Below are 20,551 nucleotides of genomic sequence, written 5' to 3'. Positions count from 1 at the left end.
AATTAATTAATTAATTAATTGTTATTTCGTGTTCTTCAGCTTTGTAATAATAAAATGGTGCATTGTTTGTAATTAATTGTCCAGGAAGGCGCATTGGGGTCTTCCTGTCAAGCCTTCCTGGTATATATCTATGTAAAAATAAAATATGTATATGAAACGGTTGTTTCGTCACACTGATGATTATTCGTATAGACGTTACAACGAAAATCCTAATTAACTTTTGCTATCTTCACATAAATTATATTTTCTTCAGAAACGGAAGTTTTTTGAACGTCATTAAAAATCTTTCGAACTTCATTAAAAATCTTTCTGTTTGACCTCGATTGAAAAGAATCATATAGTCACAACGAAGTTCACTAGAAGAGCTATTGCCTACCGGTAGAGAGGTCGTGGGTTCAAGTCCAGGCCAAATACGCTGCTGGCGAGGTCTTGGTTTGTATTACAACACAGATCTAACATTTCTTGCTATATTTTTCTAATTTATCTAGCTTAATTGTTGTGACGGATCCAATAAATCGATATCCTACGATTTTTTTGATTTTTATAAACTATGCTACCTACATTTTTACTCTGTAACAATGCATTTCTTGCAAATTTCCTGTACATTACATTATTTGCTGTAATTATATTCCTTTGATACATACATACATAAGACAGCTGTCAAAGGTTTAAAGTAACATGAAACATAAATTAGGTACAAAACAACAATCGAAATTTCTATAATTAAATATATTATATATAGCCAGCAGTATGGCTTAATGGTAGCGTGTATGTTTAGCACCAATTGATTAGTGGGTTCGATCCGCCGAGTAGTAGTCCGCCGTTAAAACACTGCCAACAAAACGTACGAATATATTTAATACGAACATAATAACAGATCAACAAAAAACTTCTATATATACATTTTATTACCAAATTTTCATCTAAAGAAATAACCCAGCGGTATGGCTCAATGGTAGCGTGTATGTTTAGCACCAAGTGATCAGTGGGTTCGATCCGCCATACTGCTGGTTAGATTTTGGGGTATTTGTGACTCCAAATCGATCATTTCTTATCAGAGTTTGCCAAGTTTATCTGATCATTGTTGAAATGGTTCCTCAAAATTGGCAAAAAATCATCTTTCCTGCTGTCACAAATCTTCTGTATTTATTGTGTGTATAATTTGTAAAAATTATATACAAAATCTAAATCCATAGATGTCTCAAAGGATTAATTCTGTAATTAATTAATTAATTAATTGTTGTTTCAGGTTCTTCAGCTTCTGGAAATACATTGATTTATAAAATAATGAAATGCTGCATTGTTTGTAATTAATGTTTTGATTGAACCATAGATTTATTTTATTTTATTTTTACATAAATATGTATGTATATATGAAACGGGAAAAACGGAATTAGAGGCATTGCAACGCATTAATTTCAAATGTTTTCACGTCGCAACCTGCGTTGTTAGGGTAAAATAAACAAACAATTGAATAATTTCAAATGTGTTCGCTGCCTGCATTTTTCCGACAAATAGGAACGGGAACTGGAACCAGAATGGGAATTGCATGCGTTATTGTGGCATTGCAACGCATGCCAGGTTGAGCTATAAATTTAATAACATGTTTACTATTAGATTAGCTATGTTTGAGCGGTTTATATTACAAATACCGAGCGAAGCCGGCTAAAACCACTAGTATACAAATTATTCGAGTTTGACCATACATAGGTATCACTTTGGAGCAACCTGTGATGACAGCACGGTAAATTTATTATTTAACAGTTCTTATTTAAAATTTCTGATAAATCAAGTTAAAGCTCGCATTGATTATATAGAATTTTGCGAGTAATTACCGCTTTCCGGAAACTTTTTGTACACGGTGTGTATTTGTGAGGCTTTACTCGAGGCGGTGATAAAAACCGAACAATCGACGTCCGCATATTAGATTAACTGTCTCGGCTCCCTTCCGTTGCGTTTCTTTGTTTCTTTCCGAAGGAGAGTAGACAGGAGGGTCGCGGGGTTGAAATCGTGGGGGTCGGTTTGGGGGTGGGTTTTTCGTAATAACTGAAAAATTCAAGTCGCGGCGCTTATCTGGCGGCGCTGAAACGGCCCCGAGCAGCGGTTTCGTTTCATTTTCACTTTCAGCGTGTGATGAAAGGGAAAAGGTTGGTCGTTGGAATAATTTAAGGACACGGAGAACGAGTGCCTCCGAAGATGGAGTGTGAAAAAGTACAAAAGGTCACGACTTGCACTATAAAAAGGCCCTTTGTTCAAGTTTCGTCGGCGCTTTGGCGTGGGTGCGCAATATTTCACCTTCTGTCGTAGGAAAGGGTGCGGACGATTTTTTTTTCGTACGAAATTAAATTTAATGAAATATTAATGTATTCATTAAGAATTAATTTATGCTGAATTCGAGTCAGACTGTTTATTTCCAAACTCAAAGGTCATGGGGTTGAATTTGTCGATTTTTTGCACTGAATCGTTTAATATTTGATTTCAATTTGAGAAGTTCCACTCATATAATATTATACTTTTTACTTACCTCTTATACATACAGTTTGCATGATTTTCGTGTAAGGGGTCATTTTTTATATATCTTATCTCTTATCCGATCGTTTTCATACTTTGCAATATTGCTCATTTTGGTCATCAATATACGTTAATGTATCGTCTGCCATTACGTTGGAGATAAAATATCGTATACAATGCGTATCAAATATCCACAATTTTGGTTACGGTGACGTCTTGCAAGCTACCATAATCTATCTTCAACCTCTTCGCCGTGATATGGCCATATCAGATTTTAATTGTTTAAACGCCTATAATTCACTCTATATTTTATAAAATTTGCTCTATAGGTTTGCGTTCTCTCTAATATATGTATAAATATTTATAGTTTTAACTCTCATATGTATATATAAATTTCAAATTTGGCGTGTTGCTTCTTCTAAGGTAATACGCGATATATATTGATTTTTGGCCAAATATGTCAGATCTGACATTTCACGTAAAGTATATCTCTTCACTGAGTTTTATCTGCGAGATAAGTATTGTCAATTTTAGCATAAAGCATAAATATTATTACACACTACCCACTTTTGACACAATTTACCCTCCACAGAGATGGTCTCCTCAGAGAAATGTTATAATAATAGAAGTGGCTTTAGGCGTTATATTGTGAGGATTGTCCACAGACATTCCTAAATTATTTTAACATCAGACGTATATCCGATGAAAACTTCTCTGTTTGTTTATATTACTCGCAAGATGGGCAACTACATCGTTAATAATTGCACAATGCATTCAAAAGCACACAATAAACAATGTGGGATACATTTGTATAAGTAAATTGATTATTTAAGTAATATATTATTCAATTAACATCGTAGTTTGTCATTTTTTAAAAGTGTCATGGCGATCGCCCGCATTCTACATAAAATTTCAGGGGTGGCACAAGGGAAATGTAAAAATTATTTTTAAATAAATGTAAAAACATTTCTCTTGGTTGCGCCGAATACTCAATTATATTAATAACCAATTATTTAAGTTTAATTAATATAAACATCGTTCATTTTATATTACAAGGACAGACAAATACAAAAAAGTGGATAAAAATCGTCAACTGAGAAAAGAAACGGATTGGCCACCAACGCCCAACATCACCATATACTCAAATTGTAAATAAACCTATATCAAAATAAAACTTTAATTTCTGTAGTGAATATGTGATGACCCTGATTGTATTCCGTTTGCGTTTTAGCGGAGCTATGGAGACGTACCGCGTAATATTGAAAAAATTATTTATTCGTAAAGGCGATTCTATTATTATAACATTTCTCTGTATTCTTCTACATCCCGCAAGAATGCACCAATGGTTTTAGAACCCCTGTGGAAAACACTTCTTCCATTCTTTGTATTTTTTTTTTACTCTACTTGAAATTAAATTGTCTTTATTTCGACTGTAATATTATAGCTATGGAAATCACATTTTTTAATGCATAGTTTTTTCAAATATTTGGGCAATAGCATACTATCTAATTTATGTATTTGTTACAGTTGAAGTGTATCTTCCAGTTGTAATATATTTCGAACAAGTTTGAATATATTCCATCAAATTTGATACCAACTAGCGTTATAGTTTAAGTCTATTTTCATTTGTAATATATTTTGATTAGTTGGAATATATTCCGTCTATAGTTGATTTAAGTTGATTCATATGGCGAATTACGTTCCAACTGGTCTAAATACATATATTACAGCCGAAAATACAGTTTAATTATAAGTTGGTACCAGGTAAGATGGAAAGGTTAAGTTATCTTGAAAACGTCACTCCACTGGTAAATTGAGTTGGAAAGTCAAATTTCTGAGTTGAACACACTCTTAGATGTATCGTTATATGGTACTCATTTTACCTTTTCGTAATACCTAGCGAATATTAATGCATTATTGAATTCTAAAGCATTCGTAAAAACATCAGAGCTGTCAAAACATTATTGAAAGTATATTTGCGCTTGTAGGGATATGAGTTACTAGTTGAATTGTATTTGAGTAGGAATAACCTAAAACGCCAGTTAGAATATACATATTACAACTGAAAATACATTTCGACTCTTTCGATTTTATATAGCTCATTCTATACTAACATCAAGGTCACTAATATACTGTCTTATCTGATACTCTCTGTAGAAGTTGATCATCTAATGTTTGAAAATACCCTAAAATATCACCCCCAAATATTCAATATTATTGTATTGTATACTATCAACAAGACTTATCATAAAAGGTTATAAATAATCACCATTTTCCAATATGAGTAATCTAAAACGCCAGTTAGAATATATTACAACTGATAATACACTTCAACTGTAGCATATGACTAGAGTAGTGGATATACATATGTACATAGTGAAGAGTGAAGAGATTGAAATGGCAATTGGCAGGACACATGGCTAGATGAATGGACGAAAGAAGTGCTAAAATGGTACCCGATAGAATACAAAAGGATAAAACCAAAGAGAAGATGTATGGGGTGACATGGATGAGAGTTGCGTAAAACAGAGACGAGTGGAAGCGTGTTGGAGAGGCCTTCATCCAGCAGTAAATGGTGAATGATTGTAGATGATGATAATGATGATGATATGTACTACATAGTTCTCTGAGATTTAACGTCTTTTTATTAAAAAAATCAAATACATTTGTGATGAATCATTCGGTCTGCAAATATGTACATATTTCAATACTCGCTGAGCTGTGGCTTTTAATTTAATTGGATGAGCTTGCAATCTGCAAATGATTTTTTTTTAAGCAAACAGGTTTAAATGTTCATTTTGATTAAATAATGCATATAATGGTATTTATTGTACATATTTATATAATGATCAATATCAGTATACGTAGGTATATTATTATATACAGTGTCTTGAAACGACCTCTTTATTTTTAGAATAAACTATTATAATATATGTATGTATATACCCCTGAATTATATTCTTAGGGGTATCATTGTTGTCCAAGAATGAATGGAACAACAATGAAATTTGCATATGCACTATTCATATGCAGTCTTTATTAAATGTATTCTTTTCACGGACGTGAATGCACATTATAAATGCACCCATGCACAAATATAATTAAAACGCTTTATTATACATACATATGTAGATAATACAGCTTTGTTCTCGTTTAACGAGCAAAAGCCGCACAACGAAACGTTCCGTAGATTCGAATCGAAAAATTAAAGATCGGGCTGTTATTGAAGCAAAGTACTTACATACATATAATACATACAAAGATATTTAATAATACTGTAATAATGTGTACTATTCAAAGAAGTTTCAAAGATTTGCATACAATTTAGTTAATTTATTAAAATATGTACTAGTGTTGTGCCCGATGAAATATCATCGCATGGGTTATGGCATATCAAGTTATTAAATTAAAATAAATGTGTTAATATTTATATTTAATTGTTTAATATGAAAAAAAATGGTAAAAATACCTACCTACCTTTATACTTATGAAACACCAATAGAAAAATTAATTAACTAATAAATTAATTAAATACATTTTCAATAGATGGGGCTAAATGCTCAGACTTATTTTATTTTATTTTAAATAGATACATATCAGGAAGGCTTGACAAGAAGACCCCAATTTGCCTTCCTGGACAATTAATTACAAAAAATGCAGCATTTTATTATTACATAAATCACTGTATTTCGAGAAGCTGAAGAACACGAAATAAAAAATAATTAATTAATTAATCATGTGCAAATCTAAATCCATAAGACATCTATGGATTTAGATTTGCACATATTTTTTACAAACTGTAAATACAATAAATACAGAAGATTTGATACAATAAATACAGAAAAGATGATTTTTTGACAATTTTAAGGAACCGTTTCAACAATGATCAGATAAAATTGGAAAATTCTGATAAGAAACGATTGATTTGGAGTCACAAATACCCCCAAATCTTACCAGCAGTATAGCGGATCGAACCCACTGATCACTTGGTGCTAAACATACACGCTACCATTGAGCCATACCGCTGGGTTATTTCTTTAGATGAAAATTTGGTAATAAAATGTATATATAGAAGTTTTTTGTTGATCTGTTATTATGTTCGTATTAAATATATTCGTGCGTTTTGTTGGCAGTGCTTTAACTATGACGTATGTACATATAATTTTTTGTATTTGTAGTTGTTTCTTACATATTTATTGAATCTGGCTGTAGGGGCAAGGCATTCCTTATGCTATATTTTTTATTTGATATTTTTACTTTATCTGTTATTATTAAATGCTATTTTTTATGTTTATGTATGGATGTATTTAAGTTTATGTTCAAATGTATTTTTTTATGTATAATTGATGAGTATATTATTTTCGTTATGTATTAATTTATGTTTAATTGTTATTTTGTTTTTTTTTGTGTTATATTTTTTGACCATTGTGGCGCTTTAGGAATTCCTACTATGCCTTAATGGTCTGTTTAGAATAAAATAAAATAAAATAAATAAATAATATGTTGAATCGAAACGACTATTATAGTGCGGCGAGAGTTATCTCACACACACACAGAATACGCGATAAGCTTCTCGGTCGTTAAGCTTCTGCTTAACACCGAGAGGTGCCGGGTTCGATCCCATGAGCTGACCTCATGGAAATGAATTGGAAAAGAATTTTTCTGAGTACATCTGTAGTAATTTTCTGAGTACATCTTCTCATTTAATATCTACGCAGCAAAATCTGCATATGTATTATATATTTATATGATTAACGTGTGTGTTAGCGTGTGATACATTCGATTGTGTGGTCACGGGGTCTATCCCTGGCTTTGTTGCTGGTCAGACTTGGATATTGTGACTCCAGGTCGATCGTTTCCTACCAGAGTTTGCCAATTGTTTAAAAATTGGCTATAAATCCTTCCTACCTACTATGTCACGACTATTTGAAGTATGATTAATGTACAGTAAAATTTATGTACAATTCGTAGATGTCTCGTTAATTTGCGAGTTTTTCAGTGTCTCGTAATTCAACGACTTGTAATTGTAATTTGTAATTACCTGTAAGGTCTTCCTGGTATATGTGTAAAAAATAAATAAATATATGATAAGTTTAAAAATAAATGTGATTTGAAAGCGAAGTCGGAGTTCGAGTCGTTCGATATTTAACAACTTTGATTCTAATTAAAATCCACGACTCCATGACTCCAACTTCGACTCCACAGCCCTGGTACTATTCGTCATGTGAGGCAAAGACGGGGGGGGGGGGACAGGTTCACCGTAGAGTCAGGTTCGACTATTAATCATCGTCGCCATCTTTCGGTTAACCGCGTATCCTCTTCTTCCATTATCAGTATTAAATCCACCCCTGGCGCGGGAAAACTTTCGCTATTTCGGATAAGCGAGGGTTGGAGTTCGGCAACGCCACAAAACCCAATATTTCAAAACCCGAGTGTATTTGAACTTGGAGTAGATTGTGCTGCATCTGAAATTTCAATCTGTTGGAAAAACACTTGGGGAGCTAGCTGGTGGGGTCGGGATGGCCTCTGAACTTCTGAGCGATAGTCGAAACGATTCGACGGGAACGTGAGTGGGATAGACGGATGTTCTAATTTGGGATGTGTGTTTAAAAATATTCCTTTTTTAATGCTAAGAATTTTAAAACTCTATCTATGATGTGTGCTTGCTAAGAAATTGTAGAAAAAACAGAGAAATGCATACGTACATATTTAGTATCAGTTTATTGACTCGTATCCGTTTATTTAGGGTTGTCAGGCGTCCCGATTAATCGGGATTGTCACCAGTTTTAAGTCTCGTGTTTCGGTGTCCCGAACAAACCTCTCGGGACGCCCAAATGTCCCGGTTTACTACTTTTTAAATTAGTACAAAAGTTTTTAACTCAGAATTAACATAAACTATAAAAAAATAGTCAAGTGTTTACCAGACAGTCTGGTAAACACTGCAACAATATTCAACAATGAACTATTTGTCTCTGTCTTATACTTTCTGGAGAACTATGTGTAGAAGGGAGACAAAAAATGTGTATCAGGCATCAATCAATTTATCTTGAATAGAGAATTTTCTCACACTCTGAATGGTTCATCACACGCAGACGCGGAATTGACACTGTCAGAACAGAAAGACTAAAATATTTCTGTGATTTTGCTAATATTGAATATAAAATCTATTCTTACATTTAAAAACTAGGTGGCTATCACTATTACCTGCAATAGAACGCACTCTAAGGCTATTTGAAGCTTTAAAAGCTTTTTTTAGCTGAAGAAAAAGCACCAAAAACCATATTAGATGTTTTCACTAATCCTCTCAGTGAAGTTTGTCTTTGGTTTCTTCGTTGTAATTGTATCACTTTTCATTTACCTATATTAAAAAAATAGAAGGGAAAAAAATCAATTATAGATATTCTAAATAATATCACTTCGATTGAAAATATATTTATAGAAAAGTCAGAGATCTGATTTTTTTTAGGGGGGAGGTGTCCCGGTGTGACTTGCACGAAATCTGATTTCTCGGTACGGATAATTGATATTTACTTCGAAATTGTTTGAAAAATAAAACATTTGATGATTTTCCTAGTATAATAGTGGTTATTATAGTTAGATATAAAGTCAGTTTGTTGACGAAAGAAAATATAAATATATATGGGACATTTTTTGTTTGATTTTCATGGGTGTTGTGACGGTTGCCGGTCCCTGTCCGGCAATAGTAGTACATATGTATGTTCCGGAACAATAATTTTGCGGTGTGGAGCACGGAAGGACACCATCCGGCGAGTAAAACATCGTATCCTGGCCGGAAGTGACGAGTCGTATTTAACTCGCGAACAGATGCCGGTTTAACGGGACACCCGCTATCCGACAACTCGCGAAAACCGACCTCGCAATAAACATGGCACTTCCCAAACCGAGGGGAAAAAAAACGACAAATGTACGAGTTTTAGGACTTGGGCATCTTTGTGTAAGTTTAAGTTAAAATCAATATGAATATACCCAATATTTAATCGCCATAGTTCTTTATCAAAATAAAATAAAATAATATCGCGCACTCATATTACCATTATTAACCTGTGCTTCACCTGTATAGAATAACGCTTCGAATACTAACCTTTTCAAGCTCCAATTAATACAAAATAAATCCCTAAAAATAATTTATAACACACCAATATATAATAACTTGAAAAAATTGCATGTCATATATAATATTCCGTTTGTTACAGACATTACTAACAAACTAACCAGTAGATCCTATGACAGAATCACTAATAACCATACTAACACACTTGTGAAGAATCTCGGTGATTACAATAAAATGTCTATACCCTTCAGGTATAAACACAGACTACCTAATCACAATCTGCTTTAGATCATCGACTTTAGAGAGTTTTTAATTAATATTATGTATTAGATGTATTATGAGCATTTATAAGAATTGTTAATAGGTTTTTGAGCTCGTTTTCCTATTATGTTGTACATTAACATTAGAATAATATAATACTATGATAACTAACAAAATTAAATTAAAATTATAAAATAGAAAATGATCAGTAGATCAGTAGCTATTAAAATAGATATGTATAAAGATGTATTGTGAACATAATTTAGTAATAATAAAAAGCATTTAAAAATCAAAATCAATTATATAATATTCAGTTAAATCATGTCCAATTACATTTTCAATAGCCCCTATCAGTGAAATTATAATTTTTGACAGTTGGATGATAGTACTTCCCCGATACAAATCGCACCACCCCACGTCACAACCCCGCTCTTCTCCATCCCCACTCCGATGCCCAACTCGCGCTCACACCCCCTCCAACCCCACTCCTGTAAATTCCCACTCTTCTCATGGTCTACTATCTGTTTCGTTTTGGCTATTATGATGCCGCATGTGTAGGACTGGGTGCACAAGCAAACACATCATAGTATATTAGCTGCCAAAACTTATTTATTTAAGGTTAGGTTAGGTTAGGTTAAGGTTTGGTTTTTTATTTAAGATTAGGTTATATTAGGTCAAGTTAGGGTTGGTTTTATTTATTTAAGATTAGGTTGTAAGGGTTGGTAGTACGCTGTAATACGAATTCGTAAGTTGTGATTCGAATTCGTATGTTGTAATGTGAATTCGTACGTTATAAATCGAATTCATACGTTTTAATTCGAATTAAAAACTGAAATCGATAAGTAAATTTGTAATTCCATTGTTATATCCGTACTCACTGCTTCTGTCAGTGGAATTATAATCTCACTAGTGAAATTATAATTTCACTTACAATAATAATTTCATTGTAACATATACAGAACAAGACTTATCTGCAGTTGAAAATTTTCTGCTTATAGAGTATTGTAGCTAAATGCTCTCGAGGTCGTTTCTAAGAATCTTTAGTCGAACATAACAAAATTTTCTATTTTTATTTTGTCTATTTTGAAATAAAAAAGTTCAAAACCTCAGTTTAAAAATAATTGGGAAATACTGTTTTGAGAGCAGAAATGTTAAACGTGAATATACAGTCTCAGTAAGCCAACTCCTTCATAGAGAAGCCCCCAAATAAACGATAATTTACAGGATAACCAATTGATAATATATGTTTGTAGGTTAGGTTAGGTTAGGTTATGTTGGAGTCTCATTTTTGTCACCTCTTATCCCATCACTTATCCCATTCGAATGGATCCTACATGTGTCTAAGCCTTTTGCCCGGGGCAACTTTCGCGGTATTCTTTTGACAAATTTGTAAATCGAGTTTTCAGCCATGCATATATATTGTAATATTTATTCAAGTGACCAAATACATATAAGTATTTATTTTTTAATAGTAAATTTTGCGTGAAGTAATTTGTTTACACGGTGATTCACGCCATTCGCACTACTGGCATTTTACGCATGACTTATGTAGCGGTCATCCACTTGTAAAGGCTTAACTACTACAAATAGGTAGTTTCTAGCACATTTTGAGGATCTGTGTCTAAATTAGGAAGGGGTGTATATTTCTTCTTTGTTTTGATTTACGAAAGTTTTCCGGGTCGGATGTGACGGGACATATTTACGATCGCGCAGGAAGTCACTATACTAATAATAATTTCAATCGAGCGAAACTTGAGCTGTTAGTTATTGTTATGGGGTGCGTGTCTTTAATAGCCCAACTAGGATTATTATTATTTTAATAATTTATGTTAATATCAGATTTAAAATAGACTTTCAGAATTAAATGCTTCGAATTGACTTCTCTCATTTGTGGGATACGAAATTGGATGCAATAGTTTGTCAAAATATTTTTAATTTATTGATATTATATTCAATATATGTATGTTCACGAATATATAAAAATCACCATCACAAGCAATGCTTGAAAAAATAATAATCAATAAAAAAAGGTGTCCGGAAAAGTCAGAAATGATGATTGCAATGTTTTTCCCGTCCACATTGCGCTGATATATGGGGTTCTTTATTATAATTTGTGTCTTGTTCTACTTGTCAATTAGCATTCAAAATAAGGGAGAGGTGAGCGAATAATAAGAAGGTTTAAAAGATGCTATTCGTTTTGAAAAATAGTGTTCGATCTCTTTGAAAATTTAAAAAGAAAATTCAGTATGTACTTTTTATTTGTGTTGGTCTCGTTTTTTCCCCAAAAAGTTTCCGAGGGTTATTTCAAAGACGCTTTCGTTCGCGCTAATTTTGAATAACTTAAAGAGATGGGGATTAATGGTCGAGAGAGGGTGGTTTTTTTTTTTAATAAATAGCCCTTTAGGAGAAATTTTCCGCCGCATAATTATTGGTCGTCCGCAATATTTTCTCTGGCAATTTTCGCAAAAGTTTCACCAGTGAAAAATTGAAAGATAAATCGATCCGAACCATTTGCATAATACTTTCGCTTTTTTTCCTTTTTCTCCCCTCGAGCGCGAGAATTGCGATGATGAAATATCTGCGAAGTTGAAACTTTATCGGTTCCGTTGACACGTTTTAATATGACGGGAGAAAAAAATTGGCGAGACGCGGTTTTTAGTATCTAACACGCCGGTTCCCAATCCAAGAGTCGCAATGACAAAAATCATACTGAAAAAATATTGGCTCCTTTAAATATGAGTTTGGAGGAGTTTGTAGATCAACAGTGAGATCTGAATTCATAGAACTTCAGTGTAACTTAATATCGTAGAACGCCAGATGATTAGCTGATTAGGTGTACTTGGGGACCTCTTAGTTGATAATCACTATAGATCGGCGGTCGAATTGTCGCCATAAAATAAAAATAGACCTTTCATTTGTACGAGAAAGCAGGAGAGCAAAAATAAAGTTTGACAACAGTGAAACATTTTTTTAGTCGTCATCTTGTCCACCGGTCCTTACTTATCCTTGAGCCGCACACAATCCTGGAACCTTAGGGCAAAACCACACAGGGAAGAACGGCACGTCGTGTGCCTGGCTCCCGCTGTGGGGGGTCTCCTACATTTCTTCAAATATGGGATATACCGTTATCGATCACTGTCAAGCAAGGATACATTTTACCGAAAACACTGCAGGGGGGGTGATTTTGGGTGTGTGCCGGGCGTGTCATGAATCTGAGGGGGGTCTCCTACATTTCTTCAAATGTGGGATACACCGTTATCGATCACTGTCAAGTCAAGCAAGGATACATTTTACCGAAAACACTCCAGGGGATGATTTTGGGTACGTGTGTGCCGGGCGTTCGATGAACCTGTTTGAGGTACGCCACATTTTTTTCGCACGTTTAAAACTATCTAAAAAAAAACCACGTGCCACGTTCCTTGCTGTGTGTTTTCGCCCTTAACCATGTACAATTAATTGTACAAGAAAATAATCAGAAGTGAAACCCATCAATCATTTGTGTTAAAGTTTTCGACAGGGCACTTCAAAACGTCTTGGCAAGCTTAGGGTTTAAACTGAAGGGTGCGAAAAACCGGGTAGGCGAGCGGCGGAGACACTCAAAGGGTTGTTCATTATGCCGGGTTACGAATGGGCCCGAGATTAAGGACGCCCTCGAGTGTGTTTAATTTATTTGGGGGAGGTTCTAGGCCACTTTTTCACGGGGCGTCGATAGACGCCGACGCCCATTTGGCCTCGATCCAACGGACAGGTTAACGAGCGCCCCAGGGTGCCCCTAACGACGGATTCGCATCCCCATTGCCTCTTGGGATATTGCTACACTCTCTACACACACGTGTGTGGCAACAAACTCCCCCCCCCCCCCCCCCTCCCCGATAAAGTGTCATTTTCTCACGGATTTTCCCGATCGAGGAAAATTATACGCTTCGAGCTGTCGCGTTGGCGGATTCTCAATAGGGGCACCCGTATCCTGTCGATTTTTTACTTTATCTGTGTACGTACGTAGTAACAATAGATGGAGATTTGTGATCATGAGAAAACTTGACCGTGAGACTTCGACTGGTTTGAACTCAGAATCAATGACGTTTCCATAATTTTTGAAAAGTGTTTGTGTGTATTTTGGAAATAATTCAAACACTGCTAACACTATCACTAGGGTTTCTGGACTCGACCCGGCCTGGTAATGACTTAAAACTAGGATTCGGGATCCGGGCTTCAAAGCCCGCCGGATCCGGGTATGATGAATTTCATACACAATTATTTTTTAAATATTTTTATCTCAACTGGAAGTTCATTTTATTTTATTTTATTCAATCAATCATACACACTCGTCTTAAAGATCACTCCAATGCGACAAGTGTACTATACAGATCAAGAAATATCAATTATAAATACATAATAATTCGATGCGGTGCAAACGATCGAAAAGCGCCAGACAGACTGAACCACAGATTAACGACACGTGTACCTTATGCGTGCGCAATGCTCGCACTTACACTAAGCGAAATCTACCCGAAGTCCCGACATGCCTACCCTGTATACGTTCTGTGCTTCTGATACTTTAGTTCCGAATCTTTCCTTATTAAAAACTCGCCAGAAAGATCCAACTCAATTTTAATAATTACCATTTTAATAAATGCATCTGGGCACATCGAAAGGTTACTCGTCATCTGATGTGCAATTTTTCATTCGTGAAGTCGAGAATTGCGTTTAAATCAGCCATCCAGTTAATCTGTGGTTCAATCTGTCTGGCGCTTTTCGATCGTTTGCACCAAACCCATAATAATTATATATTTTTACATTAAACGTGACATCTACGGCCAAACATTGTACACAAGCATTGTAAGCATTCAATACCAGCCACAAAGTAATATGTATGGAGAAATTAGCAGCATTTATACAAACCAGCGAAAAATCGAGACGCCAATTTTTCAGGAACTGTTTAATTGAAAATCAGAAAAATTGGCAAACTTTATTAGGAAACGATGGACCCGGAGTCACAATGTGAGGTTTGGCCAGCAGCAACCGGTGGGACTAGAACCCGTGATCATTTATTTTATTTACTTTATTAGCCACAGTGACATTACAGAGAGCTCTAACGCGTCACTGTGGCCAGTCAATTAATTACAACAATACAATACAACACAACATAACATCATCACAATAACAATACTACATCATAATAATAACAATAAAAAAATAATAGCAACAACATATCATCACATCTAAAATTTTTACAAACAACTATTGGCATTCCTCAACAACCTCTCAACCAGATTAGCATAGTTTATATTGAAGAGGTCAATTTCACCAGCAATCCGGTTGAGCAGATACATACATATATTGCCCTAGATATAGGAGCCGTTGCCAATATATTTGTGCGAGCCACAGAGGAACAAACAAATTACGACTCCTCAGGTCCCTGAATTTACTAGGTGCATAAAATCTAAATTCATTAAGAACCTGAGGATTGTGTATTATCCCATTCAACAGCTTAGAAAATGCTTTCCTAGAAACATAACGCTACCAGACTCCAATGAGTTGAAACCCAACGCCCCTAATATTAATGCACTAGGATATAGCCAAGGATAATAACCATACAGTTTCATATAAAGATATTTGAGAAACCGTTTTTGGATTCTCTCAATATTCAATGAATGAGTTTGGCTCTTAATGTCTCCAAGTGCAAGGTTATGTGTTACTCCAGATCCAGATCCACCCCCGATCGTACCTTTCCATATCTTGTTGGTAACTTTTTATTGAACTGGATCGATTCAACTGTTGATCTTGGGGTTGCATGTGACCTAAATTTCTCTGTTCATATCGACTCTGTGTGTTGCTCTGCCTCACGAATGCTTGGGTTTGTCTTTCGTAATTCTCGACACTACGATAATCCCGCTGTTTTGAGATTGCTGTACAATGCTCTAGTTAGGAGTATCTTGGAATACGCCTCTATGATCTGAAATCCTTACACTAAGTCTCTATCTGTGTAGCTTGAACTTGTCCAAAGACGATTTCTCAGACTGCTTTATAAGGAGCAATATGGGATTTACCCATACTTATTTCCTTCAAAATTCGTCATGGGTATGGTCGGCTACACTTCTCTTGACCACAGGAGGAGTGTTGCCCTCATCAAGTTCTTGTTTTGCATATTTAGAGGCTGTATCTCCTGTCCGTCTATCCTGGCTGAGTTGGGCCTTCATGCTCCAGATAGTGTGATATGGACCCGCCATCGTCCCCTTTTTCACACTCCTTTGGCTAGAACTGTGGCTTTTAGTTATTCTCCCATTCCTCGCGGCCTCGTTTCTTAAATTCACTGGATGGTGCCATTGACATTTGTCACGTCTCTCTTCATTCCCTGCACCACTTCCTAAGTAATGGAGGTCGCGACCATTTAGAAAGGTTGAGTTAGTGTTTTTAATTATGATTTTATTATGATTTCATGTTTTATTTAGTTATCTTTTCCTTATTTAATTTGTATATATAATTTGTTTATTTAACTTGTATTATTTCCTTTTGTACTTCTTAATCTTTTTAGTACACTCGTCGCTGTGGAGCAATCTGTTAGACGAGTGTGCTTGATTAATTGATTTTGTAAAATAAAATAAAAAAAATATGGGTAGGACTCCATAAAATGGAAGAAAATTCTAGAATGCTACGTACTAGAGATTCATAAAGAATTTTAAGCACCAATTCACTCTGGATAGGTTTACTAACTCGTAGTAAGAATCCCAGTATTTTCGTGGCTCGCAAACAAATATTGTCTATGTGCCGTTTAAAATGAAAATTATTTGAGAACAAGACCCCCAAATCACAAAATTCATCCACTTTAATTCAACCCCACTTAGGCGATAGGGATAAATCAAGCGATATGAAGATCTTGTCACATTGAGGACACAGCATTTTTGAATGCTAAAAGACAATTTATTTTCGACAGACAATTTATTTAGTTCGAAAGCATCATAATAAATAGACAGATTGCTGCTGGCCAAGTTGTACTTTAAATCTAGTTTTTCAAGGTTTTTTAATGACTTTCTCCAAACATAAAGTTTCAGTAATAAATATCCGTCAGTAAAGAATATCCGTCAACTGTACGTGACGTATTGCATTTCGATTAGCTTTAAAATGAGGTATGAAGCATTTTCATACAGCATTGAAAATTTCCTTTAAAATTATTTATTTAAAATACTTATCACGTTGTTCTATTTTGATCGATTGCTGTATATATGACTTGATTATTAATTTTAAAATTGTCTTTTGCAGGAATCAGGGCGAGCTATCCCCGTGTTGATAGTGGTGTCGTTGGCAGGTGTCAAAGTATGTCGACCGAACGATCAGGTGATTGGACGTTTAATCTATTTATATTATATTATATGTTAAAAATCAAACAAATTCAAGATTTGACCTTCTAACCCTGGTGAATTTTTTTGCAGAGTGTGCAGATGGCACATGCGTTAAGGCGCATATCTTACGCCACGTGTGAACCGGCAAGGGCTTTGTTTGGGTTTGTGGCTAGAGAACCCAGAGGCCCAGCAAATTCACAATTCTGCCATTCTTTCACCACAGACACAGCCAAACAGGTAATTAATCATTTTTATCTCGAAACCATTCATAATGTGGATTGAAACCGCTCGTTTTTAAGCTGTTCCAGTTTGAAAGCTTAAATACGAAACTAATATGTATGTACATATGTATATGTAGATGAACCACACATAGATTGTTGGTTATTTTATATTATTAGGAAAACCAACAGTCTTAAATCAAAACAGAACAAATAATAAAATACATTACAAAAGACCAATTATAGGTTTCCGCTGGTAGTAATAAACTAAAGAGCAAACATACACGTAGTCATACATAAAACTTGGAAATTAACATATGAAAAAACAGAGAAATTAAATAATTAAATGTGAGCATTAAATTACACAGTTAGTAAGATAAGTTCTGAAAAAAAATTGATATAAATTGCATAAGAGATAAATTATATAATCTTGTTTAAATCACTGGTTTTGGTTATGATCAAAACTTAGATGTATCGTTCTTTCTTATGTGAATTTTACCATGTTTAATCCAAGTGTACGGATGGTTTTTTTCTTTGGCCGTTTCCTTGGTTATATTGAGTAGTTGTTTGGATGCTGGTGTGAGGTGGTCATTGACATAAATTCTGTGGGTGAAATAAATTCATTGACATAAATTCTGAGGTGGTTATTGACATAAATTATTGGTGAAATATTAGTGCCATATGTAGTATATCCATATTATATAGGCCCTGAACTTTTTCATGTGCACAACTGCATACCCGGTCGACCCCCTACGTTCCTTTACAGCAGAAATTTACGCGTATATCGTAGCAGCAGCAGATATTCTGATTTTACCATAAAATATAGTTTTTGATATTTAATTCGTGCGTGTTCAATCCAATTTCATCCAATGAATATGAAAAAATTTTCGTGCTTAAATTATTTGGAATCAGTCTTCTAAAAACTAGTAAAATTGTAAAATAAATGAAAAACATTTATTCTACAATTTTTTATCAAATGAATTAAATGTTAGTCAACCAGAATAAGTTCGTAACATTTTTCCTGGCTGAAATGAATCACAAACATTAAGGATCACACCTTTTTAGCAGCTTTCAATTGAAATTTTTATTACGAAATGGTTCAATTCTACTATTCTTCAATGAAATTATACACAAATACAATGATTTTGAACTTAGTTTAATGTTTTAATTTAAAATTTCATTTTTATTATTACTAAAGTATGTTCACAATACATCTTATATCTATTTAAGCTATTGATCTACTGATCATTTTCTATTTTACAATATTAATTTAATTTCGTCAGTAATCATAGTATTATATTATTCTAATGTTAATGTACAGCATAATAGAAAAAAGAGCTCAAAAACCTATTTACAATTCCGATAAATGCTCGTAATACATCTGATACTTAATATTAACTAAAGACTCTCTAAAATCGACGATCTGAAGAACTTATTTTAACGTGATAATTGTTTTCACGATGAAAATTCATACATTTTTGACTTCTTTTATATATGTATGAAGTAGTGAGATTTTAATTTCTGATCTCGTTTTAATGATTTATAGAAATTGTGCTTCCCCTTGTATTTGTGTGAAAATTTCACACAGAAAATTTGCATTTGTTAATCAGATGCTCATCGTTACGTTTTATTTTTGTTTTGGACCTATGTATATGTTCATGAAGGCATTTTAAATATGATAAATATATTATATGCACGTATGTATATTGTTTTGACTATTTTAACACGTGTCTGTAAACCGAAAGCTACTGAGTTATATCTGCTTTTACACATTGAATTCAGTCGAGCGACTGAAACGGATAACCGAACCGTTTAACCCTCAGCGAACTCGCCACTAAATCCAAAGGTGTTTGAGAACCGCTATCACGACTCGGCAATGGAAAATGCAATAAATAGACAGAAGTTGTGGCACAGGTTGGGACCTGAATTACACTCGAGTGTCGGCACTAAACCAGACCGAATCGGCTGCTTCAGAGTCGATCCGTAGATTTAGACTTTTCGAGCTCAAGTCTAGAACTTGCCTCGTCTGGAATCCCAATCGGGAAGTACATATGCTCACTGGTGACCTCAGTAAATTGTAGAGAAGAATGTGAGACATCGTCGTTTGAAAAAAGTCTCGTTTAAATTCTGCTGTCGAACAAAGCGCTCGTAAGTTGAGGTCTTGTTTCCCATCTGCTGGGTATTATTATGCCGAGTATTATCCCGCTCGTATGCCAGGTGTGTGTATGTAATTTGATCGTATTGATGGGATATTAATTGTAGTGATTTAAATAGATTATGATTGGCGTAATTGCTTTGTTGATTGGATGTTTGCTGTAAAAAACAGCAGTCAACACGTGTGCTTATGTATAGTAAGCTAGCTTATAGTGGGCTTTGCTCAGGAATCTATTATGGTATTACCTGAATGCAATTCTATACGGCTGTAAACTTTGCATTTTACACCACTTTCTACACAGGTGGGTCTCAAAGGGTTTTATAAGGGGTTGCCAACTGTTAAATATATCATAAATATCGACTATGATAAAAAAATTGTTATTAATTTAGAGGAATTTGACAATAAGAATCTCAAAGAAGAGATTTCTTGGTATTTTGACTCACTTAAAATGGCTTTTCGGAAGTATAATACTTGCTTGAACTAATAAAAGAAGAAGATGCTCTCATGGGCGTACACATAGGAGAGAAATATTAAGTAAATTTCAAAAATTGAAATACTTTCTTATCATCAGGCCAGATTCTCTCTCTTGACTGGACCATATGGCATTTGATCCAAAGTCCATTCCTTTCTTCTCTTAGTAGGCAGCATTTTAAATAAAATACAGGATAAATTCTTGAATATGCAGAACGATTCTTGGGAATTTATCTTATTTTACGTAAAAAAACATACATTTTTAGAATGACATGAAATAAACTAAATAAATAGTGAGTAGCTACTTTTGAAACTATGTATTTTATTTTATATGCGCCTTCCTAGACAATTAATTACAAACATTGCGGCATTTTTATTACATAAATCAGTGTATGTGGAGAAGCTGAAGTGCATTAAATTAACAATTAATTTATTAATTAATCCATTGTGACATCTATGAATTTAGACTTAATAACTTAGAGAGTACATAAATAAAATTTGTGACAGCGGGTAGGATGATTTT

At 34.3% G+C, this 20,551-nt stretch overlaps 2 protein-coding genes across 2 annotated transcripts in view; one reads left to right on the top strand and one right to left on the bottom strand.

Moving 5' to 3' along the window:
* LOC143917913 (EGFR adapter protein-like) overlaps nt 1-20,551 on the top strand; it is a 217,275-nt gene that overhangs the window by 110,564 nt on the left and 86,160 nt on the right. Inside the window, exons 4-5 of the mRNA XM_077439538.1 lie at nt 17,105-17,179; nt 17,275-17,421. Of these exons, the coding sequence (XP_077295664.1) occupies nt 17,105-17,179; nt 17,275-17,421 (222 nt within the window). The remainder of the gene's footprint in view (nt 1-17,104; nt 17,180-17,274; nt 17,422-20,551) is intronic.
* Nucleotides 1-20,551, bottom strand: part of LOC143917917 (kelch-like protein 35) — a 225,487-nt gene that overhangs the window by 193,405 nt on the left and 11,531 nt on the right. The gene's annotated exons all lie outside the window — the stretch shown is intronic.

Source organism: Arctopsyche grandis, chromosome 10 (assembly GCF_051622035.1).
Source record: "Arctopsyche grandis isolate Sample6627 chromosome 10, ASM5162203v2, whole genome shotgun sequence".
Classification (NCBI taxonomy): domain Eukaryota; kingdom Metazoa; phylum Arthropoda; class Insecta; order Trichoptera; family Hydropsychidae; genus Arctopsyche; species Arctopsyche grandis.
The sequence above is the reverse complement of the archived record's forward strand: the minus strand, read 5'-3'. Positions and strand labels throughout refer to the sequence as shown.